The sequence below is a fragment of the Myotis daubentonii genome, chromosome 7 (assembly GCF_963259705.1).
Source record: "Myotis daubentonii chromosome 7, mMyoDau2.1, whole genome shotgun sequence".
Classification (NCBI taxonomy): domain Eukaryota; kingdom Metazoa; phylum Chordata; class Mammalia; order Chiroptera; family Vespertilionidae; genus Myotis; species Myotis daubentonii.
The window spans coordinates 87651174-87669289 of NC_081846.1; the positions used below are offsets into that span (position 1 = coordinate 87651174).

At 51.2% G+C, this 18116-nt stretch overlaps 1 protein-coding gene across 21 annotated transcripts in view; it reads right to left on the reverse strand.

Moving 5' to 3' along the window:
- The window catches only part of CLASP1 (cytoplasmic linker associated protein 1), a 279926-nt gene that overhangs the window by 37563 nt on the left and 224247 nt on the right, over positions 1-18116 (reverse strand). For all 21 annotated transcript variants that reach the window (XM_059704721.1, XM_059704724.1, XM_059704725.1 and 18 more), the window contains 2 exons: positions 13765-13915; positions 2738-2984 (listed from right to left, as the gene is read on the reverse strand). In XM_059704721.1, the coding sequence (XP_059560704.1) occupies positions 2738-2984; positions 13765-13915 (398 nt within the window). The remainder of the gene's footprint in view (positions 1-2737; positions 2985-13764; positions 13916-18116) is intronic.

An 18116-nucleotide genomic window follows, 5' to 3' on the forward strand; every position in this document is an offset into this window, starting at 1 on the left:
CTTTTTCTTCAAGTCTTTTATTATCCAGTTGCTGAATAAATAACAACCAACATCCTAATCTCCATTCCATCTGCAATAAGACCCACAGTGGTAAGTGAAATGATGCACCAAGTCTATGAGCAATGAAAGGCCACAGGCCAGTGGTCCAGAAAGGGCAGTCAGACCAACACTAAACGAACCTCTGCCAGGGAGCAGACGCCTGGGGTGCACGCTGCAGCCACCAGCAGTTAGCTCTGCACAGCCAGGACTATGCTTTCACCGGCTGGACTTCTCCACACTACCCCCCGCCCCTCCCCCCCCACCCCCCCGGGACCTAAGAAGTATATATGTATGCTTTTAAAAAACTGACTAAGTTGGGTCGGCTTTAGCGCAGGCAGTTCCTCTGTCATGCAGACAGCTAAAATGACTACTAAGCTGAAATAACCCAAAATGTGTCAACATGACAATGAGGTGGAAAACAAATTAAGTTCCAGATAAAATACCATCACACCGAAATATACTTACTCACTTGTTCCTCCGTAAAGGACACGGTCTTAACAGAGTCAGAAAAAACCAGACTAGTTCTATTCCATAGTGAACATGCTACACTTGGGCAAGGAACTCAACCTTTCTGAACCTCGGCTTCTTAATCTGCAGAAAGGAAACAACTGCCGCTATGTCCACTGGATGCCGTGTGTAAAGCGTGAGCGCTATGTCCACTGGATGCCGTGTGTAAAGCGTGAGCATTATGTCCACTGGATGTTGTGTATAAAGCAGTGATGGCGAACGTATGACACGTGTGTCGGAGGTGACATGCGAACTCATTTTTTTGGTTGATTTTTCTTTGTTAAATGGCATTTAAATATATAAAATAAATATCAAAAATATAAGTCTTTGTTTTACTATGGTTGCAAATATCAAAAAATTTCTATATGTGACACGGCACCAGAGTTAAGGTTTTTCAAAATGCGGACACGCCGAGCTCAAAAGGTTCTTCATCACTGGTATAAAACATGAGCACTATGTCCACTGGATGCCGTGTGTAAAGTGTGAGCGCTATGTCCACTGGATGCCGTGTGTAAAGTGTGAGCGCTATGTCCACTGGATGCCGTGTGTAAAGTGTGAGCGCTATGTCCACTGGATGCCGTGTGTAAAGTGTGAGCGCTATGTCCACTGGATGCCGTGTGTAAAGTGTGAGCGCTATGTCCACTGGAAGCCGTGTGTAAAGTGTGAGCGCTATGTCCACTGGAAGCCGTGTGTAAAGTGTGAGCGCTATGTCCACTGGATGCCGTGTGTAGAGTGTGAGCGCTATGTCCACTGGATGCCGTGTGTAGAGTGTGAGCGCTATGTCCACTGGATGCCGTGTGTAGAGTGTGAGCGCTATGTCCACTGGATGCCGTGTGTAGAGTGTGAGCGCTATGTCCACTGGATGCCGTGTGTAGAGTGTGAGCGCTATGTCCACTGGATGCCGTGTGTAGAGTGTGAGCGCTATGTCCACTGGATGCCGTGTGTAGAGTGTGAGCGCTATGTCCACTGGATGCCGTGTGTAAAGTGTGAGCGCTATGTCCACTGGATGCCGTGTGTAAAGTGTGAGCGCTATGTCCACTGGATGCCGTGTGTAGAGTGTGAGCGCTATGTCCACTGGATGCTATGTGTAAAGTTGAGCGCTATGTCCACTGGAAGCTGTGTGTAAAGTGTGAGCGCTATGTCCACTGGATGCTATGTGTAAAGCGTGAGCCCTTCCTCACCTTGGATGCCGTGTGTAAAGCATGAGCGCTCCCCACCTTGGATGCTGTGTGTAAACCATGAGAGCTCTCCACACTGGACGCCTTGTGTAAATCGTGAGCACTATGTCCACTGGATGCCGTGTATAAAGCATGAGCGCTATGTCCACACTGGATGCCGTGTGTAAATCATGAGCGCTATGTCCACTGGATGCTGTGTATAAAGCATGAGCGCTATGTCCACACTGGATGCCGTGTGTAAAGTGTGAGCGCTATGTCCACACTGGATGCCGTGTGTAAAGTGTGAGCGCTATGTCCACTGGATGCCGTGTATAAAGCATGAGCGCTATGTCCACTGGATGCCGTGTGTAAAGTGTGAGCGCTATGTCCACTGGATGCCGTGTATAAAGCATGAGCGCTATGTCCACACTGGAAGCCGTGTGTAAAGCATGAGCGCTATGTCCACACTGGAAGCCGTGTGTAAAGCATGAGTGCTGCAGTGGACTAACATGGCAATGCGAGTGCTCGGCGCATGCCGGGGCCCATCTCCCAGCTGCAGGGCAGTCACCGGAGCAGTTCCAGGACAGTTGCCGATACGCTGGGGAGGGGAGGGGAGCCCAGTGGTGCTTCAGACCCGACTCCCACAGCTACACGGGCAACATGCTGAGCCGAGAGCTGGGACTGCCGAGCCTTTGCCCTCCACCTCACTAACTCCTCTCCTGAGCTCCTTGGGCCCTGGGTCCGAGTGACGGCTTCCCTGGTGGCACCCTGAGCCTCCCTCACTGCAGCTTTCAGAGCTGCCACCTGAGGTCACCCGTGTGCCTCTGGAGGGTGGGACTGTGTGTCCTTTTGTTCACCGTTGTGCTTTCCATGCCCAAGCACATGGCTGGACATGTAGCTGCTGAACACAGGACTAACCAGGCCTGACCCATGTCCATGTCCATTCGACCAGTATGCCCAGAATTGGTCAGACAAGAGGGGAAGCCCATGGGAGAAACTTCCGGATGGGGACAATCAAACAAAGAAAGACAAACCATCTCGAAGCTGCTCCATGTCGTCGTCAAACACGGCCTCCTTCAGGGCTGTCTTGTCGTAGGTGTTGATGGTGTCCGGGTAGGGGTACAGGTTGTAGTCGCGCGCCCGCGGCCCCGGGAAGGGGCGCGGAGGCTGGGTGTTGAGCAGGGAGGTCTTGTTGTCCAGAGCTGTTCTGCCTCCTTCCACCACGTCACTGCCGCCCCGGCCCTCCGTGGCAGGGGACGCAACTCCACCATCCCGGGATACCTGCGCACAGAACAGGTATTAGTCCTTTTTAGGACTTTTAAAAAACGTTTCCTTAAGTTTTCAGAAGCATTAGGAGAGCCAGAGACTTCTCACTTGAAATTTGGCCACTAACAAAAGAACAGTTGTTAGAATTTCAATTTGTAAATATCTACTTCATAAACTGCCTAAAAGGGAACAGAATATGCTTATATTGTCATCTCTTCTTTCATTAAATTACACGTAAAATCTGTTTTACTTTGAATGTGGGATTAACTTTACGCAAACATTTTTTGAGAGATTAATAACATGAAATTCTGGAAAGTCCCTTGAGAATGAAGGCCACAGCCCCATCCCGCTCCTCAGAGACCTGGACCAGCACTGCAGCCTGTCACTTCCTGTAAACAGCAGGGCTTCCTCACTGGGCCCGACACCAGGCCGACAGGCCCCAACTACCACCACCAGACCGAACACGGTTCTGCTCTCCGAGAACCCCTTGCACATGGCCCACCACGCGGGGAGCCAAACCATGGCTAATGGTCTCTAGCAATGGAGGACTCAGGCTCCCCTACGGGTCGTCCTTCCTTTGCATGTTTCTGACTCTGAGTCGGTCTTTACGTTGGGTCAAAGAACAGGTCTTTTGCCCTTGCCAGTTTGGCTCAGTGGATAGAGCATCGGCCTGTGGACCGAAGGGTCCCGGGTTCGATTCCGGTCAAGAGCATGTACCTCGGGTACGGGGTCCTCCCCAGCCCAGGCCCCGGTCAGCGTGCAGGAGGCAACCAGTCGATGTGTTTCTCTCACATCAATATTTCCTCTCAGTCTTTCCCTGTCTCTAAAAACCAATGGGAAAATTATCTTTGGGTGAGGATAAAAAAAAAGAACAGGTCTCTTATTGTTTTCCAAAAAATCTTTTTTCTAATAGCTTCTGAGTCTTGTCTTCAACAAATGAAAGCCCTGGTCCTCTGTCCCTGCCATGCTTTTGACTCCTTAACTCTCAGCATCCCTTCTCCGGGGCCTTTTGCTGGCAGCACTGGGACAAGAGCGGGCATGGGCTGCCTGGGGAACAGCAGACCTGTCTTCTCCTCACCCAGACATGTGACTAAAGCAAGTGAAAACAGCCTCAGCAGTCAGACTCCTTGTGCTGATGCACTTATACTTACATCATTTCAACCCTAAGTGTACTATTCAGCGACATTAAACCCATTCACAGTCTTGTGAAACCATTTTCCACCACTGTTAGATTTTGGGCAAAACTTTTTCATCTTTCCTAACCGAAACTCTGTATCCATCATGTACGAACTCGCGCCCTCCCAGCCGGGTAACCTCTGTTCTACGTTCTGCCTCCATGAATGTGAGGACTCTAGGTGCCTCACATAAGTGGAGGCACACAGCACCTATTTGTCTGTGTCTGGCTTATTTCACTTAGCATACTATTTTCAAATTGCATTGGTGTTGCAACATGTGTCAGTATCACACTCCTTTTTTAGGGCTAATAGTCTTCCACTGCACACACACATCACATTTAAAAATCCATTTATCTGTTGATAGAAACTGTGTTCTCCACCTTTTGGCTATTATGAATAATGCTCCTATGAACCCTGGTATAGAAATTTGTGTTCAAGTCCCTTCTTCCAACTTTTTTGGACATATACCTAGTGAAACTGCTGGAACGTACTTGATTAACACCCCTCCCAAAAGATTGTCGACTAATATAATACTATTGTAAAATACATGCATGGATATGAGCAAAACGATTTAACAGGGGTTTTCTCTCAGGGAAGATAATTCACAGATGATTTTTAATTTTCTTCTTTTTGTAACTCTCTTCTAAAAATAAAACATATCTTTATAATGAAAAATGATTTGTAAAGAGAGAGTTTTAAAGAACAAAGACATTCAAAAAACAAAGCTAAACTATCCTAATTCTAATCACTTTTAAAAACAAAAAAAAATCTTACTTTTTAAACTTTGCTTTTTATCTCTGTCCTTGTCTATGTGCATGTTTTATAGTGTGGGAATCACAGTGCACATACTGCAATATACAGGGTGTCCCAAAAATGTACACACACACTGTGAATAACTATAAAGGCAGTGTTTATTAAAATAATCTCATTTTCAAAATTGAGCTACCCACTGTTAAAGGGTGTATACATTTTTGGGACGCACTGTATTTTGCTTTCCTCGTAGCGTAAGCATGTCCCACACAGTTTTTATAACCTGAACTAGAGGCCCGGTATACGACATTCATGAACTGCGGAGGAGGGCGGGAAGAGGGGGGAGGGATCCTCAGCCCGCCCTGCGCCCTCTCACAGTCTGGGACCCCTGAGAGGATGTCTGCCTGCTGGCTTAGGCGGACATCCACCCTCGGGGTCTTTAGCGCTGCCTCAGAGGCTGGAGAGGCTCCTGCCACCGCTGCTGCGCTCGCCAGCCATGAGCACGGCTTCCAGCTGAGAGGTGCTCCCCCTGTGGGAACGCACTGACCACCAGGGGGCAGCTCCTGCATTGAGCATCTGCCTCCTGGTGGTCAGTGTGCATCATAGTGACCAGTTGTTCTGCCGTTCAGTTGATTTGCATATTAGCCTTTAATTATAATACTAGAGGCCCGGTGCACAAAAATATGTGCACTCGGGGGGATGGGGAATCCCTCAGCCCGACCTGTGCCCTCTCGCAGTCTGGGACCCCTCGGGTGATAACGCCCTGCTGGCTTAGGCCTGCTCCTGGATGGCAGAGGGCAGGCCCAATCCTTAGGTGCAGCCCCTGGTCGGGCTCAGAGCAGGGCTGATTGGGGAGTTGGGGTGCCGCCCCTGTCATCCACAGAGCAGGGCGGATCGGGAGGTTGCAATGCCACCCTCAGTCACACTCAAGGCAGGGTCGATGGGGAGGTTGCGGTGCCGCCCCCTGTCACTCACAGAGCAGGGCCCATCAGGGGGGTTGGAGCTCTGTACCCTGTCACGAACTGAGCAGACTTGATCAGGGGGTTGGGAAGCTCCCCCCTGTCACGCACAGAGCAGCGCCCATCAGGGGGTTGGGGAGCTAACTCCTGTCATGCACAGAGCAGGGCCAATCAGGGAATTGAGGAGCTCCCCCGTCACTCACAGTAGGGCCGATAGGGGAGTTGGGGCACCGCCCTGTCACACACAGAGCAGGGCGGATCAGGTGGTTGGGGCGGCGCACCCTGTCACACTCAGTGCAGGGCCGATCGGGAGGTTATGGCTCTACCCCATCACACACAGAGCAGGGCCCGTGGTGGGGTGGGGCGGGGGGAGTGGGGGCGCCGCCCTCTATCACCCACAGAGCAGGGCCGATCAGGGGATTGGGGCGCCGCCACTGTCACACTCAGGGCAGGGCCGATGGGGAGGTTATGGCTCTACCCCGTCACACACAGAGCAGGGCCCGTGGGGGGGGGGGTTGGGGCGCCGCACCCTGTCACACAGAGCAGGGCCGATCAGGGGGTTGGGGCGCTGCACCCTGTCACACACAGAGCTGCAGGATGATCAGAGGGTTGGTGAGCTCCCCCCTATCAGGCACAGAGCAGGGCTGATCAGGGGGTTAGGGTGCCTTCCCGTCACGAACAGAGCAGGGAGGATAGGGAGGTTGTGGCCCCGCCCCCTGTCACACACAGAGCCACAGGGCGATCGATCATGGGGTTTGGGCGATGCCCCGTCACGCTGATCCTGGTGCCCGGAGGCCTTGCGGCTCCGCTGATCCTGGTGCTGGGAGGCATATTACCCTTTTACTATATAGGATAGAGGCCTGGTGCACGGGTGGGAGCCCACTGGTTTGCCCTGAAGGGTGTCCTGGATCAGGGTGGGGGTCCCCACTGGGGTGCCTGGCCAGCCTGGATGAGGGGATGATGGCTGTCTGCAGCTGGTCACACACCCTTCAGGGTGGGGGTTCCCACTGGGGTGCCTGGCCAGTCTGGGTGAGGGGCTGAGGGCTGTTTTCAGGCTGGCGGGTGACTGAAGCTCCCAACTGCTCCTTTTTTTCTTTTTCTTTTTTTTTATTCTGGGCCAGCTTTAGCTCTGAGGCTTGGGTCCAGCTCTTAGGCCTCCTCTGCTGAAACCAGGTATCTGGTTTGTTTGGGTTCTATAATCGAAACACTGTTTCAACTCCAGCTCTGAGATCCCGGCTGGTTGAAAGCAGGTTTCTAGGGTTTTGTTTAGCTTCTATATTTGTAACAATGTTTCAAACTGCAAGCTCAAAGCCTGGCAGTGGCAGGCGGGGAACGCTGGAGTCCTCCGTCACTGAAGCAAGCAAGCCTCATGTTCGCGTCAAGCTGCCTGGCTGCCGGCCGCCATCTTGGCTGGCAGTTAATTAGCATATCGCCCTGATTAGCCAATGGGAAGGGTAGCGGAGGTACAGCTAATTACCATGTTTCTCTTTTATTAGATAGGACTAGAGGCCCGGTGCACAAAAATTTGTGCACTAGGGGGGAAGAGGGGGTCCCTCAGCCCGGCCTGTGCCCTCTCGCAGTCTGGGACCCCTCGGGAGATAATGACCTGCTGGCTTAGGCCTGCTCCCGAGTGGCAGAGGGCAGGCCCAATCCCTAGGTGCAGCCCCTGGTCGGGCTCAGAGCAGGGCTGATTGGGGAGTTGGTGTGCCGCCCCCATCATGCACAGAGCAGGGTGGATCAGGAGGTTGCGATGCCACCCTCAGTCACGCTCAAGGTAGGGCCGATTGGGGGGCTGGGGCACCGCCCCGTCACACTCAAGGCAGGGTTGATGGTGAGGTTGCGACGCCACCCCTGTCACTCACAGAGCAGGGCCCATCAGGGAGGTTGGGGCTCTGTACCCTGTAACGCACAGAGCAGGGTCGATCAGGGGGTTGGGGCTCCGTACCCTGTCACGCACAGAGCAGGGCCCATCAGGGGGTTGGGGATCTCCCCCCGTCAAGCACAGAGCAGGGCCAATCAGGGGGTTGAGGACCTCCCCCCTGTCACAGAGTAGGGTCGATAGGGGAGTTGGGGCATCACCCCTGGTCACACACAGAGCAGGGCGGATCAGGGGGTTGGGGCGCTGCACCTGTCACATTCAGGGCAGGAATCATGGGGAGGTTATGGCTCTACCCTGTCACACACAGAGCAGGGCCCGTGGGGGGCAGGGGGGTTGGGGCGCCGCCCTGTATCATCCAGAAGCAGGGCCGATCAGGGGGTTGGAACGCCGCCACTGTCACACTCAGGGCAGGGTCGATGGGGAGGTTACGGCTCTACCCTACCCCGTCACACACAGAGCAGGGCCTATGGGGGGGGGGTGGGTTGGGGCGCCACACCCTGTCACACACAGAGCCGCAGGGTGATCAGGGGGTTGGGGAGCTCCCCCCTATCAGGCACAGAGCAGGGCTGATCAGGGGGTTGGGGCGCCTTCCCTTGTCACGAACAGAGCCGCAGGGTGATCAGGGGGTTTGGGCGCTGCCCCGTCATGCTGATCCTGTTGCCGGGTGGCCTCGCAGCTCCACTGATCCTGGTGCTGGGAGGCATATTACCCTTCTACTATATAGGATAGAGGCCTGGTGAACGGGTATGGGACGGCTGGATTGTCCTGAAGGGTGTTCTGGATCAGGGTGGGGGTCCCACTTGGGTGCCTGGCCAGCCTGGGTGAGGGGCTGAGGGCTGTTTTCAGGCTGGTGGGTGACTGAAGCGCCCAACCGCTCCTTTCTTTCTTTTTTTTTTATTCGGGGCCAGCTTTGGCTGCTGAAAGCAGTTATCTGGTTTGTTTGGGTTCTATAATCGAAACACTGTTTCAACTCCAGCTCTGAGATCCCAGCTGGTTGAAAGCAGGTTTCTGGGGTTTTGTTTAGCTTCTATATTTGTAACAATGTTTCAAACTGCAAGCTCAGAGGCCGGCAGTGGCAGGCGGGGAACGTTGGAGTCCTCCGTCACTGAAGCAAGCAAGCCTCATGTTCGCGTCAAGCTGCCTGGCTGCCGGCCGCCATCTTGGCCGGCAGTTAATTTGCATATCACCCTGATTAGCCAATGGGAAGGGTAGCGGAGGTACGGCTAATTACCATGTTTCTCTTTTATTAGATAGGACTTGAGGCCCGGTGCACAAAAATTTGTGCACTCGGGGGGAAGGGGGGGGTCCCTCAGCCCAGCCTGTGCCCTCTCGCAGTCTGGGACCCCTCGGGAGATAACGACCTGCTGGCTTAGGCCTGCTCCCGGGTGGCAGAGGGCAGGCCCAATCCCTAGATGCAGCCCCTGGTCGGGCTCAGAGCAGGGCCGATTGGGGGGTTGGGGCACTGCCCCGTCACACTCAAGGCAGGGTGGATAGGGAGGTTGCGGTGCCACCCCGTCATGCACAGAGCAGGGTCAATCAGGGGGTTGGGGCCCTGCCCCGTCACGCACAGAGCAGGGCCCATCAGGGGGTTGAGGAGCTCCCCCCTGTCACACACAGAGCAGGGTCAATCAGGGGGTTGGGGAGCTCCCCCGTCACGCACAGAGCAGGGCCCATGGGGGGGTGGTTGGGGCGCTGCCCTCTATCACCCACAGAGCAGGGTCGATCAGGGGGTTGGAGCGCCGCACCCTGTCACACACAGAGCCGCAGGGTGATCAGGGGGTTGGGGAGCTCCCCCTATCAGGCACAGAGCAGGGCCGATCAAGGGGTTGGGGTGCCTTTCCCTGTCACGAACAGAGCAGGGCAGATAGGGAGGTTTTTGCCCCGCCCCCTTCACACACAGAGCTGTGGGGTGATCAGGGGGTTTGGTCGCTGCCCCCTGTCACGCTGATCCTGGTGCCGGGAGGCCTCGCGGCTCCACTGATCCTGGTGCTGGGAGGCATATTACCCTTTTACTATATAGGATAGAGGCCTGGTGCACGGGTGGGAGCCCACTGGTTTGCCCTGAAGGGTGTCCTGGATCAGGGTGGTGGTCCCCACTGGGGTGCCTGGCCAGCCTGGATGAGGGGATGATGGCTGTCTGCAGCTGGTCACACACCCTTCAGGGTGGGGGTCCCCACTGGGGTGCCTGGCCAGTCTGGGTGAGGGGCTGAGGGCCATTTTCAGGCTGGCGGGTGACTGATGCTCCCAACTGCTCCTTTTTTTCTTTTTTTTTATTCTGGGCCAGCTTTAGCTCTGCGGCTTGGCTCCAGCTCTGAGGCCTCGGCTGCTGAAAGCAGGTATCTGGTTGTTTGGGTTCTATAATTGTAACACTGTTGTGATCCTGCTCACTCCAGCTCTGAGATCCTGGCTGGCTGAAAGCAGGGATCTGCGTTTGTTCTATAATTGAAACAATGTTGCGGTCCTGCTGGCTGAAAGCAGGTTTCTGGGGTTTTGTTTAGCTTCTATATTTGTAACAATGTTTCTTAAACTGCAAGCTCAGAGGCCGGCATGGCAGGCAGGGAAAGTTGGCTTCCTCCGTCACTGAAGCAAGCAAGCCTCATGTTCGCGTCAAGCTGCCTGGCTGCCGGCCGCCATCTTGGTTGGCAGTTAATTTGCATATCGCCCTAATTAGCCAATGGGAAGGGTAGCGGAGGTACGGCTAATTACCATGTTTCTCTATTATTAGATAGGAAGTTTTAACAAGATTTACTCAACTATTCCCCTTCTACTGATTTTTTAGTTTTTGGTTTTGGCCATTATAAATAATACTAAAATAAACTACTTTGCATAAAAATTTATCCTTTTTCTTTTTGCTGAGCTTGTTAGAAGATAGATCATTAAAGGCTATGAAACTAAAGTCCTTTTGCTGTCACTTTACTAAGTTCCACAATGACAGTGACAATTGCCATGCTGCCACAACATGTCCCTCTAGCCCAGCAGTTCTCAACCTGTGGGTCGCGACCCCTTTGGCAGTCGAACGACCCTTTCACAGGGGTCGCCTAAGACCACCCTGCATATCAGATATTTACATTACGACTCATAACAGTAGCAACATTACAGTTATGAAGTAGCAACGAAAATAATTTTATGGTTGGGGCACAACATGAGAAACTGTATTTAAAGGGCCAGAAGGTTGAGAACCACTGCTCTAGCCTTTCTGGCACTAAGTGTTGCAACTTCTACTTGAAATAAAGCTGGCATCTCTGCTTCTGTGAACCACCTCCCCTGGCTCTGATGCCTATGCGTGAGCATCTGCCTCCTCAGACGAGTCACTGGTCAAGCTTACAAAGAGGCAGACTGGCTCCCGAGTCCTACCTTCAACACAGTATTAGATCTACCACAGCTTCATAGTTAAAAACCTGGTAACCAGTGGCCAAGAGGTTGAGTGGTAAACCTCAACTCCTCGCTGTCACTGCCTCTTCTCATGCTCCCGGAGGCCCCTCCTCCAGTGGGACAGCCCTGTCTCTGCATCAGGTTCTCCTCTGGCCTCGCTGCTTCCTCTCCAGCCTCTGCTCCTCCCACCCTGGGGGTGCCGAGGCTTCCTGGCCCAGCTCTCACTTCTCACTACCACGCTTCATTCCTTTCAACTCTCAGCACAGTACTTTTATGCTCTAAAAAGTTGAAAACACTAAAACGTTCCAAAAAACAGGGCACTGGGGACATGACTATGGCACATCCATGAGGATCACCACCCAGCCCCAGAAGGCACAGGGAAGAGCACTGGAGGACAGCACTCGTGTCCTTGTGAAACAGGACGCACACTTTGATGCCACTTTTATTTTAATTTATTTATTTTTAAAATATATTTTTATTGATTTCAGAGAGAAAGGGAGAGATAGAAACATCAATGAGAGAGAATTATTGATTGGCTGCCTCCTGCACTCCTCCCACTGGGGATGGAGCCCACAACCCAGGCATGTGCCCTTGACCGGAACTGAACCCGGAGCCCTCCAGTCCACTGGCTGACGCTCTATCCACTGAGCCAAACTAGCTAGGGCAGATGTCACTTTTATTTTAAAAATACTCTGCACACCCTCCTGAAACACATTAATGTATAAATACACATAAAGAAATAGAAAAATGCACAGTAAAATGTTAAAGTTTATTATCTCTAGAGATGGTGACTTCTTTTCACACTTTTAAAATATGATGTGTTGGCTATCTGTCACATTTACAGTTGGGACGAGTAATACCTAGGCACCCCCCTCCTCCCAGAGTGGCTTCTGTTCCTAGAGGATGTCTGCTCACTAGGCAGAGCCCTGCCCCGACCCCCAGCTACTTGGAAACCTTTCCCAGGCCCTCCCAGCAGCCCAGTGCCAGGCCTCTCTCCACTGATGGCACAGAGAGTGGGAGCTGTCAGGGGCGGGGGGGCGGGGGGATAGAGGGGGAAGGACCCTCCGTCTTCCTGCCCCCCCTTTGTGGCCAAGGCCAGCTCCTCGGCAGGGCCCAGACCGCATCCCTCCATGTCCTCAGGGGCCGTATCCACCAATGGGCCCTCCTCTGCACAGGGAGCTTTCTTCTCTCTCTGGCCCACTGGCATTCACACAGGTCAGGCCTCTCCCACGGGGAACACCCCAACGCCCTCTTCTCTCCCCAGTTTGTTCACTCTTCAACCCACTTTCAACCCTTCCGGAACCATGCCCACAAAGTCCAGCGGACCCCTGAGAGAAACAAAACCTGTGAAGTGTGGACTGTGATTACTTAAGAACACGAAAGTAAACGGTGGGCCCTTCTCAAAGGAAAGGTCTTGGCTCTGTATCAAAACACTGGTGAATGAGCATGTGTTTCCTGTGTTTCAGGTTAACATGGGATTTGCACGTATATAGTAAATTAAACATCCAATGGAGCCCTCCCCTCCGGGTCTGACTGGTGGGATCCCTTGGCTACAACTTCCTCCCGAGAGTTCCCTGTAACACCATTCACCACGCGCTCCGGGCCTCCCTCCTCTCCAGCTGTTCTTCCAACTTCTTCCTTAGTGTTGGTGCTGCTTTGGATTTTGCCTTTACTCTTTACCTGGTTGATTTCATTTGCTTTTCTTTGGTTCCCATGGAGCAACTAGTCAATCAATGCCCCTCAAGTCTGTCTCCAGCCTCACTCGCCGGCCTAAACTTCAGACGGCCATATCCAGAGGCCTAATGGATACATCTGCTTGGATGCCGTGCAGGTCTTGGAAGTCACATGTATTCAAAGGGGTTATCATACACTTTTTCCCTCCTGCTATGAAATCTTCTCATTGAATTGCACCGGCACCTACTCATGAGTCCTAGTCAGACCTGTAACCCTTCTATTCCTGCTTTTCTCCTACTGAACCCAAATGCCTTGGAATAATTCTCCATCTGAGTGATAGCAATCTTCCCAAAACTTCATGCGACCATGCCACGTCCCCGGTTAAAAACCTTCACGGATTCTCCAGTGCCCCTAGTGAAGTCAAGACACAGCTGGAAATCCCCCTGGGTTGAGCCCGCCTGAGCCCCTTCTGCAGACCTCCCCCAAACTCTCTCCACTCAGGGGGAACCACTCCCATCTCTCCACCTTCTCCCCCTGTTCTGCCTACAACCTCCTACTTGGCTTTCATGCTTCATCGCTTGCAGATCCTCCCTGGGCACCGAGACTGGTCCTGGTGGGTCTTGGTGCTGAGCCCGACCACCCACCACATGCACCACAATCTCCTGCTTATCTGCCTGCCTCCGCATGAGATCAGAGCTCCCACTCAGCCATGCTGGTATCTGATTCAGGCTCACAAGTTTTATCACATCACAGGAACAAAAATATGAACAGCACAAACAAAAGCAAACTGAGAACAAAGGTCTTTAACATTTTTCACAATGATAGCAAGGCTAACTCAAAATTGCCTTGGGCCTCTAAAAATAATCCTTTCTATCACACGCTAAAAATAACGATGAAGCTCAGTAATGACAGTGGTCAGTGTTCAGAAGAATCATTAATCACCACTTAATCGATATACAGTTCTCTATTAGTCCGGGGATACTTACAATATCACAGTCCTTCTTGCCATCTCGTTTAATTGGCTCATTCAGATCCTCTTGGCTTCGAAAACTAAACTTTTCAATGGCTTCTGTAACTCCACGCAAAGAACTATAGATTTCTTCAGAGTTCAGGTTCTCTGTGTCATTGTCCAGCAAGCTAAAGATCAAAATATTTTCTTTCTTAAATTGCGGCATATGCATAGAATTGAGATGTGTGCATACATGTCTTCTAATAATTTACGGAGTAAGGAATAGTTTTGCTTCTTTCGGCGATTTAGGTGGAATGAAAAGAAGGCATCTGTTAGTAGAGCACCACTGGGGGACAAGCACACACCTTCCCTGTCAAGCCTGGTCCTAACACGTTGCATCGCACACAATTAGAACCAGCGGGAAACCACCACGGGGATGCAAGAACTCAGAGTGACGACTGGCGACTGAACGCACGAGGTAATGAAAGTGGAAAAATAACCGGCATAGCTTGAGCATGGAAGAAAGTGGACTGGTTGTTACTGGTCTCAAATGTACAAACTTAAATGAAAAGGAATGGGCACTTCAAAGTAAAGCTAGATTACAAACAGATTTCAGAGGAGCAAAGCAAATGACTTCACCAAGCTGGGTTACGCTCACCAGTATCAGAAACTTGTACATAAAATCTCGTGTTACCGCCCAGCTGGCGTGACTCAGTGGTTGAGCACTGACCTATGAACCAGGAGATCAGGGTGCAATTCCCAGTCAGGGCTCGATCCCCAGTTGGGGGCGTGCAGGAGGCAGCTGATCAATGATTCTCTCTCATCACTGATGTTTCTCTCTCTCTCTCTCTCTTCCTCTCTGAAATCAATAAAAACTAAACAAAACTAAAACTAAAACACCAACCCTATAAGTTGAAGCCAGCTCCACCTTATCACTGGGCTCCTGAGAGTCTAACTCGGCTATCTAACCCAGGAACTTGTTGGGAATATCAAATCCTTGTAGATGCTTATTTTGGAGTTTTATAATAAGAGCCGATCTTATAAAGATGAGTCAGTTTCTAGATGCATGTTTAAAACCATTTAAAAAAACAAAACAAAATTATCTGTCCCTTAAAGAAAAGTGATTGTCAACTGATGTCATTTTTTAAAAAAATTTAGCATAACTAAAATGAAATGAAGCAAAAATCCTAACCAGCCTTTGGTGGAATGCAGTGTACCAACAAGTGGCCTTTAGGTGTCTGAAAAGTACACTGAAATTGAAAATCCCAAGAACAAAACCATCAGCTGCCCCTCACTAAGAATATATTTTAAAAGCACAGAAAAAATACAAGAATATAAAGAAAGCAAACGTGAAGGAACACTCAACAAAGACAAGTCCAAACTATAACTTAGTTTAGATGTCACTTGTTTCAAAAAATACCCAGGACAAAATCAGTTGCGTGGTCTATGTGGCTGCAAAAAGTCCTGAGCTACACGGAGGATTGCTAGGAACACTAAAGAGTCCTTGGCTGTATATAAGGAAGCTTTCACCATTACTAAGGACGGCACTCTTTCTGCTCCTCTAAAGAGAAATAATGAATTAAGCACCCACTGGCAGGAGCCCTTCCACAGGACAGCACAAGCCACCCCTCACAGAGGTAAGTTTCCTGTCACTTAAAAACAAACACACGTCCTAATCCCCTCCCCTGTCTGCTGTTGTTTTATTAAAGCTTGGGCAGGCTTTGGACAGCTCTCACTTGGAGTGGTCAGGCTGCCTGAGGGTGCAACGATGCATTTTCTAGGCTAGTCAGGTTCCGCTGGAGCGTCAGGCGGATTCACTCTTAGAGATGGGAGCTAGCTGCCTAAAACTGCAGAACCGGCCCAGACAGAACGCACTTTTCTGTTCTGATGAAAGAAAATACACACCCTACCTGTACTTGGCCAGTTCACAGACATATCAACTCAAAGATTGGCTCTGGCGTCAAACAAAGAGGGAATGAACCTGAACATACAGCTAAAATCCCATGTACACACTGACAGGAGGTGGATAAAAACTCGGACAGAATTCAAGATTTCCAGTCCTTCTAAGTCGCCAATGATATCGCCCCATGAGCTCCACAAACACCACCATCCCAGCTTTGTATGAGCAAAACCATTTATACATCTGGCCAGTACACTATTTGTAATATATAAAGACCGAATAAACAAAAAATACATATATAAGATGTAAAAAGATGTCTTAAAATACTTTGAATCAAAACAACCAAAACTAAAAACATAGCCCATGCGCACACACACACCAAAAAGAAAAGGGAGAATGACGGATGGACAGGAGGAAGTGATGACGTTCAGCTTTTTAAGGGATGTCACAATATTATTTTCCATGTGTCGCTTCAGATGATGTTAACTTTCACATAATTCATCTTATTTTCCTTTATCTGAACCTCCTTAGAATATTTCATTTCAATTCACATGACTTTAGCATTACAGTAGCCTCTTTTTAAAAGAAAGCAAAGGATTCTGCCAGCTCATGCTCCTCCGTACTGTCAATTACTAAAGCAGGGCAGACTTCCCTGCAGCCGCCCATGTGCGCGGCCGAGGCCGGGCTGCCGCTCCTTTCAGACTCGCTAGCTGAGGTCTCGAAGGGCTCCTTGGTACGAAGCGAAAACTGTGAGCTCCAGGTGAGAGCGATCGTTGTTTCCCTCGAACAGGAAACAGGGCTGCTTTCTTGGCTATTTTATGCTTTGGCTTGATTTGTCTTTTTTCAAGTCAACACCTCTGAGCCCTCATTTCATACAGAAAAAAAAAAAAAAAGGAAACTCCCGTGGATGCCGTCATCAGGGAACTGCAGACACTGTGGCCCCAACAAGCCACACGCTGGGGGAGCAGCAGCCTCACTCAGGGGTAGCCCGGCCCCGCACTCAGCTCGGAGACAGCTCCGGGAATGACCCTAGGGCAAGGCCGGGCCCTGTCCCTGTAAACCTGTGATGAGAGTCCAGAAAGTTTGCCTCAGGAGCCCATAGATCAGCAAGAGTGGCTCCACTGGTCAGCAGTCACTGACCTGGGGTCAGCCACGCACCCAACACTGAGCCCAACACAGCCCTGGGCTGCAGGCTGTGAAGGGCGTGGATCCTGGGTGGGGAGGTGCACGAGGTCAGGTTGCCAAGGAAAGAGAAACCGGAGACAAGCAATTGTCTCCTTAGGTTTTCTTCGTTATTTTGTAGGGAAAAGATACTAGGGTATAGAAAAAGGATAACTGGTCCTTGTTATGAAATACATAGGGTTTTGGTAGAGAGCAAAGAGACAGACTTAGATTTCCTCTTGGTTTTATGTGAGCAATAGGTTTTCTAACTGTAAAAGCTCGCCACCTCTCTCCCAATGGTTGCATAAGGTCCAGGATTTGTTAAACATCAGCTGCATTACTGTGCCACGTGCGAATGAGGATTCTGGGAACAGGGCACCCTCGGAGGGCATGGCGGCTGGCTGGGGAGACTGGTGGGGTGAAGCTTGGTGCCCATTAGGGCACAGTCAGTTTACTGGGAGACATTAAACTGGTCTTACAACTTGAGGCCTGATTAATTTAAAAAAAAAAAAAAAGGAGCCCTAACCGGTTTGGCTCAGTGGATAGAGCGCTGGCCTGCGGACTGAAAGGTCCCAGATTCAATTCTGGTCAAAAGCATGTACCTTGGTTGCGGGCACATCCCCAGTAGGAGGTGTGCAGGAGGCAGCTGATCTCTCTCATCGATGTTTCTAACTCTCTATCCATCTCCCTTCCTCTCTGTAAAAATAAATAAATAAATAAAAATAAAATCAATAAAATATATTTAAAAAAAAAAAAAAGGAAGTGTAGCGACATCGTTACTAACGCTGAGGACAGAGGGACACCTAACCGTGCCTACCTACAGTCTTGCAGGGTTCTCTCCACGTCAGAAGTGACTTTAGACAGCATGTTTCAAAAGAAAGACGTTAAAACGCTCAGCTGACTGTTTGCCACGTACAGCCTCGCTGTCGTCTTCTCTGCAGCGCTCAGAAGTGAGCTTCGCGCTCGCCGCCCCAGCGAGGGCACAAGCCCATCGGCCACAGCACCGCCACCGGAGCTGCCCTGCCCTGCCCTGCCGACTGCAGCCTTCAGGGCCGGGTTCTTTGGTCTCGGAACCTTACACGAAGCACGAAGAGACCTGCCGCTGTCTGCAGGAACACCTGGCCCCTGCCCTGTGCCCTGGACTTACCATCTGAACAGGCCCCTCCCCTTCCCCAGGTTCAGCTGCACTGTGCCATTGAAGCAGGGGCTGGTGAGGACACCAGCAGCCCTCCTGCTAGAGGCCGGCCTCCCCGGAGATGCACCTAAACGCCCTTCCCTTCGCGGGGCTTCCTTTCTGGGTCTGTGTCCTGAGACGATCACCAGGTGAC